The sequence below is a fragment of the Diceros bicornis genome, chromosome 23 (assembly GCF_020826845.1).
Source record: "Diceros bicornis minor isolate mBicDic1 chromosome 23, mDicBic1.mat.cur, whole genome shotgun sequence".
In the NCBI taxonomy this organism is placed as follows: Eukaryota; Metazoa; Chordata; class Mammalia; order Perissodactyla; family Rhinocerotidae; genus Diceros; species Diceros bicornis.
Genome location: NC_080762.1, coordinates 36,463,395 through 36,477,316, shown reverse-complemented (window position 1 = coordinate 36,477,316; position 13,922 = coordinate 36,463,395). Strand labels below are relative to the sequence as shown.

At 36.1% G+C, this 13,922-nt stretch overlaps 1 protein-coding gene across 2 annotated transcripts in view; it reads right to left on the bottom strand.

The window, feature by feature from the left end:
- The window catches only part of MMS22L (MMS22 like, DNA repair protein), a 132,806-nt gene that overhangs the window by 30,598 nt on the left and 88,286 nt on the right, over nt 1-13,922 (bottom strand). For both annotated transcript variants that reach the window (XM_058566596.1, XM_058566597.1), the window contains exons 15-18: nt 9,447-9,640; nt 4,565-4,715; nt 2,148-2,290; nt 887-1,029 (exon numbers count right to left, since the gene is read on the bottom strand). In XM_058566596.1, the coding sequence (XP_058422579.1) occupies nt 887-1,029; nt 2,148-2,290; nt 4,565-4,715; nt 9,447-9,640 (631 nt within the window). The remainder of the gene's footprint in view (nt 1-886; nt 1,030-2,147; nt 2,291-4,564; nt 4,716-9,446; nt 9,641-13,922) is intronic.

Sequence of the window (13,922 nt, the reverse complement as noted above, 5' to 3'; positions counted from 1 at the left end):
ACAACTAAATAAAAGGCTCAACAGAAATGTGTATTTTATATCTGCACACACTATTACTAAATATTTTTAGGATTTATATGACATCCCTAATTGTGCTTTAACTTAATAGTTGTACAACTATGCTTTAACTTAATGGAAACCAATGAAAGAATTCACATTTATGGAAAGAGCTTATGGGTTGAAACTATTTTCACTGCAGTTAATATCAACCACTCTGTGGGAAAATAAACCAACTTTTACTGTGAATAGTTTACAAAAACACTAATCCAAACACATTAACCACCTCAACTAGGCTATAAAGCAAAGACTATCACATAAGATAGATTCCTAAAAAATTAATAATTTAAAATGTTGAATGGGACTATTTATTATGGAGACAAAACAAAATGAACGGACTGGATTTTAAAACCCCAACCATACTATGATACAAAGTAGTTGGTACTTACACTAAATACACTAAAATTTCACTGTAAAATTTACACTGTTTGCTACAAGGTGGTAAACATTACGTTGGAACTATTATGGACCATATATAAGGAAATTTAGTTCCCACGCACCTGAAGAATATTGTTATCCAGCAATTTGAGCAATACGAAATTCTTACAATTTAGATCAGCCTTAGAGTAAGGCTTTTATGTAGCATTCTTTACTCTTTCTATTTTTCATTAAATGTAATTCTTCCGCTGTCCGTAAGAGTGAAGTACTATAGTTTAGATTCACATTTTTATTTCTCCAGAATTTTATAATAGCAGGCAACCAATAGTATGATTCAACTTAAAAGAATTCATTTTATAGAAAAATTTTACGAACACTTCAAGTTTTTTTTTGAAAAATAATTGTAACTGATCTGGACAATTATATACAATTATATAATAAATGAAAATACCTCAAGGAATCGAACAAGTGCTTTTCTAGGGTCTTCTGGGATGGGTAAATATTCAACTTGAGCCTCTGAGAAGATATTCTTTACTTCTGAGAGTTTAAATAGCAACCTTGTCAGTTCAGTCAACTGTTCCATGTACTCTTTTTCTGTTAAAATAATAATATTTATATGTTATTACATAAATTTATATTTTATATATATATATACGTGGGAGAGAGCAGAGAATGTAGCATTCTTTTAAATTCTTTTTTTTTTTTTGTGAGGAAGATCAGCCCTGAGCTAACATCCATGCTAATCCTCCTCTTTTTGCTGAGGAAGACCGGCTCTGACCTAACATCTATTGCCAATCTTACTCCTTTTTTTCCCCCAAAGCCCCAGTAGATAGTTGTATGTCATAGTTGCACATCCTTCTAGTTGCTGTACGTGGGACGTGGCCTCAGCATGGCCGGAGAAGCGGTGCGTCGGTGGGCGCCTGGGATCCGAACCCAGGCTGCCAGTAGAGGAGCGCACGCACTTAACCACTAAGCCACGGGGCGGCCCTAGCATTCTTCACTTATGACATGCTTTCTTTTAAAATTCAAATTTCCTTATAATTAAAAACTTTGAATTAAGCTTCTCTCACTAAGGAAGGTTTTATTTAAAAACCAACAAATACGTACTCACGAACATTCTATCCCCAAAAGTTATTCATGTAAAGCCAACTGATGTAATAAGATATCAAAGCAAATGCAGAGCGTTTTTTCAGTCTAGTCTTTGCGTGATTTGTAAATTACCATAAAGAATAGCTTTAGGAAATGGCATGTCCTATAGACAACCAGACCAGTACAGGATATTAAAAAAAAAAAGTACAAGTATCACTCAGTGACTAATATTAAAGCAAAAGAAAGGCAAAATATCTAATATAACATGGGAAAGAATTATTCTAATTGGGTATTTTTCTTTTTAGGGTGCTCACAGTGTGATATCTACTTATTTACTTCATATTTCCACTTTTTTTTATGATCAGGCCTATCACCTGAGAGCAAGTTTTTGTTCCTGGCTTCCAAGGAAACAAGTTCTTTTATCTTTATAGAAGAGAAATTTGTCATATATAGTACCAGGAAAATATCAAGAAAAAGAAACAGGCTGTGAACAGAAATAAGTTTGTTTATATTCATACCTAATTACAAATATATTTGGTATCTTTTATATTAATTTATGCAACAAAACAGGAAATTTTAAACATATTTATCTATCCAGAAAGCAAAAGGGCTACAATACTTACCAACTGCCTGTTCAGGACTTAAATCAATGAACACATCATCAGGCACAGAGAGGTTTTTCACATACATTTGCAAAATGCAACGGATCCATGATCTTATAGTTAAAGCTTGGAAAGATGAATGAGAAAGTGCTTCACATAACATGCTGTAAAAATAAGTTGATGGGTATTAAAAACAAAAATAAAAACAAAACTCTGACAGTATGTTCCCTGAGTATAGAAATTAAGAAATAAAGAAAAACATTCTAACATTTCCCACTTCTTGGCCTCACTTATTTTACAGACAAACCCACTAACGCAGACATGCATTGCTGAAAATGAATACCACAGATACACACAAAAGGCTATTTTAGATAAGCATTCTTGCTTTCATTTGCAATGTTCTAATTTTTAATTTTCCTTTTTCCACTGACGGCATATGTGTAGGCTTACGTCAAGGGAGAGAGGTAAGGAAGAATATGGTTAAAATGGGAAAAGCAAGGAAGGAGATTATAACTAGCTAGGTGAGATAATGAAGGAAGTAGCAAGTAGACTAAAAAACAGAGACCCTTAGAGTAAATAACAGAGAAGCAGTCATGATCATATGTGTAAGAAAGAAGTTAAAGATAAAATATTCTATGTGGATCTCCTGACCAATCCCATTCCCATCCTCTCCTTTTCTGCTCCCCTATCCCACAGGCAGTCATTAAAGAATTCCAAAATAACATCAGACAGAATTTTTTTTTAAATTCTTTCTACAAAGCCAAAGGCCTGGCTAAGTCTGATTTCTAATCATTTCCTAAGTGGGAGTAGAGAGGACGAGGATGGTCTTAAGTTAACCATAAATTGTTATGCAAAGTCAGAAATTTTAAAAAATACATATAAATCATAACTCGAAAAATACTATTTTGAAATCCTTTAAATACAAGTTGTCATAAAAAGAATACACAGGGGCCGGCCCAGTGGCGTAGTGGTTAAGTTCACATGCTCCACTCCGGCAGCCTGGGGTTCGCAGGCTCGGATCCCAGGCACAGACCTACGCACTGCTTATTAAGCCATGCTGCAGCAGGCGTTCTACCTATAAAGTAGAGGAAGATGGGCATGGATGTTAGCCCAGGGCCAATCTTCCTCAGCAAAAAAAGAGGAGGATTGGCAACAGGTGTTAGCTCAGGGCTAATCTTCCTCACCAAAAAAATAAAATAAAATAAAATAAGAATACACAATACAGAAGAACTCAGATTGGTCATTTATTACCTGTACAACCTTCCCAAAGCTATCTGACATCTTTGCATTTTAGTTTCTTCAACTGTTACTAATACTAATACTAATACCAATACGATTTTTTTTTTTAATAATTTTATTTATTTATTTTTTTCCCCCAAAGCCCCAGTAGATAGGTGTATGTCATAGCTGCACATCCTTCTAGTTGCTGTATGTGGGACGCGGCCTCAGCATGGCCAGAGAAGCGGTGCATCAGTGCGTGCCCGGGATCCGAACCCGGGCTGCCAGCAGCAGAACGTGCGCACTTAACTGCCAAGCCACGGGGTCGGCCCCCAATATGATTTTAAAGGCTAAAATTATTTCAGATAATTTTGGCAAAAGTGTTTAATAAATAATATAAATTTTTGTTATTACAGAATTCTCAAGCTAGAAGGGATCCTAAAAGTAATCAAATTGAAGTTGAACTCCCTTACTTGACAACTGAAAGCCAATGAGAAAAAGACTTAATGACTCTGGTTAATGAACTTCCTTATGAGAAGACTACCTCACCAACTGCACCACTCTTCATTTCCACTGCCTGGCACCTTGGACAAGAACTACATTGGTCTCTTAGGTTTGTGTATTTATTTTATTTTGCTTCATCTTGATATTCTTATTCAAATCTTCCTCTTACACTACACTATTTCTATTTTAACTTATTTACTGTATATTCTATTAGGTTTCTTCAGATCTCTTACATAATGTGGCAGGAGATTCTTATAAATACGGAAACCAGTGTTCACGGTGGTGGAATGTCTTGTTTATGATTGCACAAGAGTCAAATCTTTAAAAATCTAGCTCTGAAAAGGAAAGCTATCAGTAAATCTGAAATGACAATAATATACCAGTGTCTTAAAGATTCAGCAATATTAATTGTTTAATTTCTTTCACAATGCTGAGTGTAGAAAGGTCATTTCAGGATGAGAATAAGGCAGTCGCACAAAAACAGTTTTTAAAAAGGGGTTAAGCATCAACATTTTTTTTAAAAAGCAGGCCATGAAACACAAATGAGCTTTCCTACTATTACTACTGTCAAAATGCTGATACTTCCAAAAGCAAAAAACTGCCCAAGTGAGAGTATACATAGTAAAGATCAGTTTTCATTTGTGAAAATTTTTACTTTCCTAGTGTACTGATCTATCACTTACATTAATGTGCATAACTGAAACAAAACCACTTACCTATTTTGTAAGAAATGACTTAAATATCTTGCTACAACTTGGGGCCAGAGGATATCATCCCAACCAAAAAGTTGTATCATTGAGATAACTGGCTGAGGCTGAAGATCGGATGGAGCTGTGCTGGGCATGTCCATTGCTAGCAAAGTAAAATCTAGATTTAAAATGAGAGAAATTTATGGTGAGAAATTTTTAAAAACTTCCTGCCAAAATTATTATCAAGAGTAGTAAAAAAATTTCAGCACTAAATATCAAAATGTTACATTTAGAAATGTAGAACTAACAAAAAGCTAAAACTGAACTAAATTCACGTTGTCAAAGAAATTTCTACAGCGATCATTTAGATCTCCAAGAAAGGGTCTAAGATAATCTATCTCACCTTTATCACAGTGAATCTATAATGGCTCCCTCAAATTGCAAATTCTAAACCTGATGTTTCTGCTAATGTGCCTCCCTCACCTCATTCAAAAAACCCATTTGAAAAAATATTTCTAGCATCTACTTTTCTCTAATCAAGCTAATTTACTTGCCACCTACCACAGATGAAGAGTTCCCTTTTACCTTAGACACTGGACATTCTCTTCTATTAAACAGTGATCTCCTACAAATAATCAATGACACTCCAGAACCCACTAAGCCTAGGAACTAGAATTCCTTAGTTAACCATGTTAAACAAATACAGTTTATGATTTCCTGGGAATTCCCCAACTTAATTTCTACTATATTAATTTATGTTTGTCGATAAATTGCTTATTAAGCACTACCTCCTATGCAGCTCTCTCAAATGGTGGCTTTTATTCTTCCACTCTTCTCCTACCACTTGACCTACAGATGGGGTAGGTTTACTCTTTGGTCCACATTGCTGTTCTAGACCATTCTCCCTTCCTCCTGCCCAAAACCTCTAGCTTTGAATCTCATGTCATCAGATTATACTGGCCACTAACTCTCTTTGTTGCATTCCCCTCCTGTTTCCTAGTTTACCCCTCCTCATGCCGTGAAGATTGTAGCTCACTACCATTCTCTCTAACAGCACTCCTGTCATAATCCTTGATGATTTTTCTTCCAATACCCTGGCATCTCAGTTTCCTGAACTCCTTTCCTCTAAGGAATCTATCTTCCACTCTGCTTCAGCCATTCACTCCCACGGTGATACCGAGAGACCTTGGCATTGCCAATAAGTACAATCTCTCTATAGTTTCAACTTTAAGGACACCACTTTCTGGCACCAAAATAGCTTTGCAACTCTCCTCCTCTAGGTCCCCAACTCCAATAATTCTCGGATTCCACCAGGACCCATAAGTCTTTGATCCTACAACTTTTTCCCTGTTCCTCATTGCCTTAGCGTCTTCCTTTCCCTTTTTAGGCAGCTTGACTGCATCATCCATTGTTATACTCATTTATGTAAACCATCAACTCCCTTCCTCCTTACTTATTAGCTATACTTGCCTGGAAAAAAAACCCCACCATCTGTTTAATTCCAACCCTTGGTCTTCTCCCCACATGCACATGTACCAGTCAGTATAAATGGCTGGTGAGCAACCATGCTGACTGATGTCACTTTAAATTTATGACTACAAACTTTAAGTGGGCCCTTAGAGCTGGGCAGCATTCCTACTACATTTCTTTAGTCCATTCAGTCTTAAATTCTCCTAGAGGACTATTATATACCTTCTCTCCTCTCTCTGTCATCAGCCAGCACCTCCTCTCCATCCTCACTTCAGCCAATGAACTTACTACTTCACAGTGAAATGAGGAACATCAGAAGGGAACTACCACAAGCTCCCACCACATCTACGCAGTGGCTTCCAGCTGGGCCCATTTACCCTGCCTTCTCTTCCGCTACTACGGGTGACCTGAAGTCAAGTCCTTCATGGGATCCCATTTCTCTTGGACACTAAAACACAAGTGACTCTCTTGCATCATCAAGTTTTCCCTCACTCCAGAACACTCCTGTCAGTATTACAAATATGTCTGAAATTTTTCTCATGTTATTAAAAAAAATCTTTGACCCCACTTCCCCCTCTGCCTAGCATCCTCATTTTTCTACTTCTCTTAAACAGTGATACTCAGGGCCAGCCCTGGTGGCCTAGTGGTTAAGTTCGGCGCACTCCGCTTTGGTGGCCTGGGATCAGTTCCCAGGCGTAGACCTACACCACTCATCCCATGCTGTGGTGGCGGCTCACATACAAAAAGAAGAAGATTGGCAGTGGATGTTAGCTCAGGGTGAACCTTCCTCAGCAAAACAACAACAACAACAACAACAATAAAAACAGTGATACTCAAAAAGATTCACCTACATTTGCTATCTGCAATCCCTCTTCTTACATTTTCTATTGAATCATCTTCAATCAGGCCTTTGCCTCTACCACTAAACCAAAACTCCTCTTCAAGGTCACTAGTGACCTCCCTCTTGCTAAATCCAATGACTGACTCTCAGGCCTTATCTTACTTAACCCATTAACAGCGTTGCACTGTTGATCACTTCTCCTTCCTTGAAATGCTCTGTCATTTGACTTCCAGGGCACCACACTTTCTTGGTTCTCCTCTTACCTCATTGGCTCTCCTTTACAGTCTCCTTTTTGGTTCCTCGTTAGCTTACAAATCTGAACACGGGAATATCCTAGGGCCCAGTCCTCACACTTCTCTTTTCACCAGTACTTACTCTATTGGTGATCTCACCCAGTTCATAGCTTTAAAGACTATTCATACATGAAGTTTCCAAATTTAAATCTCCAGCTTGGAACTCTTCCCTGAACCCTAGGCTCATTATCCAAGTGCCTCCTTAACATCTCTACTTGGATTTTAATGGATATCTAAAAAAAATATGTGCAATATGAAAATCTCAGTCTTCCTTCATAAAATCTGCTCCTGCCACAATTTTCCTCATCTCAGGAAATGGGGGATTCTCTTTTTATGTATTTAACTTACCATATTGTACCCATTTAGAAAATTTTGTCAGCTCTACCTTCAAAATACTCTCTCTACCTTCAGACTAGAAGTCTGACACTTCTCACCACCTCTGCTGCTACCACTTTAGCCCCAGCTGCTCAACTCTGAGTTGTTGCAATGGTTCCATAACCGGCCTTCCTGTTCCTCCCCTCGCCTCCCTATAATCTATTTGCAGTCTAGCAGCCAGAAGGATCACAACAGTCCTCTGCTCAAAACTTTCCAACAGCTTCAATCTCAGAGTAAAAGCAAGTCTTTACAAGTGCATACAAGGCAGAACACAAACTACCTCTCCATTACCTCTTGAGCACATCTCTGACTACTCTCTCTCCCTTTCTCATACCACATGAGCTTTTATGGCTTCCCTATAGTTCTTCAAACACACCAGACATGCTCTTGCCTCTGGACTTCTGCACAGCATCCGTCTCTCACCTCTTTTAGGTCTTTGCTCAAATGGTACTTACTCCGGCCTTCCTGACTACTTTATTTAAAATGACAATCTGCCCCTGGCCTTCACTATCCCTATCCTCTTCTATGTTTTTATTTTTCTTCACAGCACTTATCACCATATAACATATTACACATTTTACTTATTTATTGTTCTCTCCCCCACTAGACTATAAGCTCCATGAGAACACGTAGCTTATGTAAGAGAAAAGGAACTGTACCCCTTTTTCCCCACTGGAATATCCCCTCGGCAGTAAAAGTGGGTACTTAATGACCGTTTTGTCAATATAGGAGATTTTTCTCTTCTAACCTATCAAGTCTTTATTTCAAAACAAACCCAAAACCCACACATATTTTGCTTTATATTTATATACCACTTACTTTAAGCACCTAGGACAGCACTGACTAAACCTGTCTGGTATCATCTTTGTTCCCTGACTGGAAGTTGGGATGATGAATTAAAGAAAGATAAGTCCTATCGGCTAGTAATGACTGCTTGGTTAAACTGATTGAATATCAATATTTATTTCCATGGACATTACAGTAGTTGGAAAACTGTTGCCTGGTCTCAATTCTTCAATCTATCATTGTAAAGTTTTAATTATGGAAGTGTTATCAGAATTCAAGATCTTTTACAATTTATATCATTCGGTCTTTTATGTAGTGCTTTTAGCTCAGCTTTCCTCATTCACACCAGGGTAAAATAAACCTTGGTTCAGAGCCTATGTTTTTAAAATCATTACATTTAAATACATTAAAAATACCTTTGTATAAATTGCATTTAAACACAAACCGTCGCTATATTGATCTCTGTCTATTCCAATACTTCTTAACATATTTTGGACAAAACATCCCTTTGAGAAAGACAATGACTTCTTATAAAACTGCATATATGCACATATATTCAAATTCTTGCCTACAATGTCATGTGATTTAGAGTCCCTTAAAGCCTAAAGACATGTCCTTAGGCTAATAATCAAATTAAGTAAAAATTACAACCTAAAATAGAATCTAGTAGAAGTCAGAACAATAACATTCTATATATTCGATGTCATTCTGATCTCATCTGCTTGGTGCTGAAGTGGAATTCATGCTATATTCTTTTGCTCTTTATACAAGCAACTTCATCTTATACCTAGATTATTTGCACATATAATCTGAAAATAAACTACTTGAACCAGAAAAAATCAAATATTACTTTACTTTCCAAATATTGCATGCATAAGAAAAGTTGATATACATTCAATATTTTTAAGATTGAAAATTATCTTTTATTTTTAGCAAATAATCACTTAATTTTTACCTTTACTAAGAGGAAAATAATAAACAAGACAAAGAATCCTAATTTAAAACTAGGTAATTCTTTTCATCTTTCTGGTTGTCAAAATATTTATTATACCGTAATAAAATAAGAGTTTGTTACTAAGCAAATAGAAGAAAAAACTGACAGTCTGCAAAACGAGAAACTAATTAGCAAATTAACAACGCTGACCTGCAGCTGCATCGGCAAGTTGTGAGAGAGGCACTATCTGTGACATTCTCTGACTCTTCAAAAAGGAAAAGAAATGTCTCCACAGTGCACTGGCAACTGCAGCAAGGTGGCACTCTTTAGCTAATAATGAAGACTGAACAATTAGGTCCACATTCTCCTTTTGAAGTTCCTGACACAATTGTTGATGCATACTCCTAAAAAGAAATAAAAACATAGCTAACACCCAACAAACGCTTACAAAAATATTCTTTAAATACATTTGGGGCTTTTAATATTTATGCCATATGAAAACTGAAGGACTGTTTTATATAATTAAAACCTTTATGCTAAGACATTATGCATTTCTGGTTATTTGATGGATGAATGATGGCATATTAAGCACCATAAAGTTAATGTTAATTACTAATGTCAACCATTAATTATATGCTTTTTAATATGTCAGATTCAAATGAGAAACAGGCAGCTTCAGAATGAAGGTCTACATTTTGCAACTCATTATGACAAGTGATTTTACTTACAATCTAGACATGAAAACAATTTTTTAAACCATTTTCTCCTGAGAGCTTTAGGACATGGATGTATCAAGACGAAAGTAAGTATATCTGGCTTATGTGTAGTATTCTAAATTAAAATATTTTCCTTGTTTAGAAAAAGACACAAGCCTTGTGCTAGTATACAAAACTGTGCCAGATACAGTCTTAGTACCTTGGTCCAGAAACATCCATAATCATTTTCACATGGTACACAATAATAAACAATAAAAAGTTATTCTTCTCCATAAAATAATAAAACATGAATTCAGTACGCCTCAAATTTTGATTCATCATTTACTCACCTTTTTTTGCTTAATGCAATTGAAAATTTTGATATCTCTAGACCTTAATAGAAATATAAGCGGGGGGAATACTAGGAGATTTTCCTAGTGATCTGAAATCGAAGGCATTTATGCAATATGCCCAGCAATTAATAATGATTATTTAAAACTAAATGTACAATCATATTATTTCTGTTTCTGTTTATATTACTGCCAAATCAATTGAGAGCAGACACAAATACATGGATAATACTTAGATTTAAATTAAAGAGAAAGCAGTGAAAAATAACCAGTGGAGCTAAGGCAGAAAACTTCCTTCGACAGTAGTAGTATTCCATTAAGAAAAGTAATTAGTACTTAAAAAAAGAAAAAATATTACATTAATTCCAACATTCCTGATATTTTAGTTTACCTAGGGGAAGCAGACACTTGAAACAACTATACAAAATCCCGAACCAGCTAGTACATGTACCTAAAGCAATTTTACAACAAAGATCAAACTGGTTGCAAGACCACATCTTAGTTCTTTTCACATAACTACACATAAGTAAGTAAAAATTATAAGTATAAATTATATAACATTAGGACTCTGCTGCTTTACATTGGAATTCTTGGAAAATCATGAGGCACTACTTAATACCACTTGAATTACCAAAAAAAAAGTGTACAAAAGCCTGGGGAAAGAATATCACAGCAAGCAATTCTTATAAAAGCTAACTAAATATCAGCTATGTCCTCTCTGTGTAAAAACCTGCCTGAGATGCTTTCAACTTGAACTAGCAGCTAGAGAACCATTTCAGGTCTTTTAGCTTTGAGTAAGATGAATATCAAACCACTAAAATCCATTTGGCAACTAACTCAACTGCCAACATCAACATAGCAAAGTTCATGAGTACATTTCAACACTGGAGTCCACATAAAATAATACCACCATTTGCACAACCCATTTATAGTTTTTTCAAAGTATATTGGTTTCAAAGAATAATAAATAACATGTACTTGGGTAGGATGGATTTTCCTTACTATTTCTAAATAAATAAGTCATCTTCTTCAGTAATTAAAACCTATTCCCGAGGAAGGGGTATCATTTCTGATCATCTCCTATGTATCAGACATTCTTTTAAATAAAAATCAGAACAACTGTATGAGATAGGTATCATTAATCCTCTTTATAGAGGATGAAGCTGATAGCAAGAAAGTTAAATAATATGCCCAAAGGTCACACAGCCACGAAGAGCTAGCCCCATAATCTGAACCTAAATCTCACTCTGAAGCCCATACTTTTCCCTTACACACAAAGATGCACAAAGACACACACACACACACACACACAATTTAAACATTGATAAATTTTCTCTCTCCCTACTCGGGTTGAAGAAATTTTAGCAAGCCTAATAAAAGGAGCTGGAAAAGCCACATGTAGCTTTGCCTCATCAACAGGCTGGGGCAACACCAGAATTCTCTATTAGGAAAACCTACAAGAAAAGATACCAAAATAATGCATTCAAGGCAATACTGACAAAGGCCAACAAATCTGAACCACTTTTGACCTCTCCAGAACTAAAATGCTGAGTACCAGGGAGTATAACTAGGAGTTACTGCAGGGTTCTGAGGCAGACGTCTGAAAAAACACAACCTCTAGGTTAAAAGTTAAAACTGGAGGCTACATCCTCCAAGATAGGAGTTAACACAGCAAAAACAAGTTCCAATTAAGTATAGACATTGACCTAAAAGCAGACTTGGCTTGGAAATGTGTATCTATTTAGTGTTTTGGTTTGAAGAAAAGTTATATATCCTGGAAATATGCAAAATACTTTCTGCTCCATGGTTTGAATGTTCAAGCAACATCAGTCTGGATAAAAAGAATGATTAACTGCTATTTTAACACACAACAAAGTAATTTAAGACCTTATAATAGTTTCTGTAAACATGAAGAAATCAGAGTGGCAAATGCAGGAAATGCCAAGCATTTACTGTAATGGGAGTCTGAGGAAGAATCAAATTTCTGCACTACAGTCAAAATAGTTAGAAATACCCCTTGAAGTTATAGGTAATTTTTTAAATCACATATTCTGGACCAGAAAACTAACTATACAAAGACTACTGAAAAATAAATTTATTATATTAGATGTGACTGTACATCTGCTGAAGGTACATTTACAAAAATACAAATATTAAAAGAAGCTCTGTCACTAGCAATAACAAGCTAAAAGAAAACACAAAACATATATGAAATATATAAAGAATATAATATAGTTCTAGATGTCATGGCTATTTTATGAACCACTTTCTACCTTCTTACACAGTAGAAAAATATGAAAGTACATAAATTGATTGCACAAAAGGTAAAAAGTGATTTCAGGTCAAAAATAAAAAGAAGTATCACGAGAGATGTAGAATCACCCAACACTTGGCAAATGTTTTGACAAAGACAAACTTAACATGGGTTAAAATCATTTTGGAAATACACATGCATAACCAGCCCACTTACATTCTAAAACATGCAATATAGTATAGAAAATAAAACTTGCTGAATGTCAAATTATTCAAATACGCAGTTCTCATAGTAGAAACAATAGCAACATCTAGCATTTATTGGTATTTACCATGTGCCACACACCATGCTAAGTGTTTTATAAAGCATTATTTCTCACTCTATGAGTTAGGTACAACTGTTACTTCAATTTTATAAGTGAGGAAATGGAGGCAAAAGTAGTAATGTGTTGGGTAACACAGCTGGTTATTAGCAAAGCTACTCAGAGCTGTGTGACCTTGAAAAAAACGAAGGGGGCCGGCTCGGTGGTATAGTGGTTAAGTTTGCATGCTCCGCTTCAGCGGCCCGGGGTTCATGGGTTCAGATCCCGGGCACGGACATACACACCACTCATCAAGCCACGCTGTGACAGCGACCCACATATAAAATAAGAGGAAGATTGGCGGCGGATGTTAGCCCAGGGCCAATCTTCCTCACCAAAAAAAAAAAAAACACCAAAAATAGAGTAACCTCCAATTTTTCGTTTTCTTAAGAGTCAAGAAGAGGAATAATCATTTGCTATATTCACCGTTAGGTTTATTGTGAAGACTCTATGAAATAACATCCTTGAAAGTGTTTAGAAACCTATCATTACACTACGTAAACACCCAAACTTTTACATACCCAGTTATCCAGGTCTTCTTAGGCTTCCGTTTTAGCTCTGGCATCCTGCCCACTTTGGCTTACATCATTATGTTGAAGCACTTTCTGGATTCCTGCATCTGACTGCTCTTTTGCCCCACTTTCCAAGATTTGTTGGAAATCAACAAATCCCACCCCTCCACACCCCTATACAGACACCCAAATGTATTGAGGCATGTATCACATGAGAGGCACTGAAACCTACACCAGACTGCTGCTACCTGCCAGCCTGGTGGCTAAGGTATGTTCCTCCCTAATAACTTGGGCAGGCTTCTAGGAACACTCACTGGACTACTCTATATAGGTTTTACTTCTAATCTTCATATGCTCTTGCTTCTCCCATAACCGACAATTATGAAACAAGGTATGACATCCTGTACATCACTTTCCTGGTAGTCATAGCTGTACATGTAATATTTCTAATATATTATGCCTCAACATTTAAAGAAAGTTGTATATTGATGGACTTTGCACCACATAGAAAAAG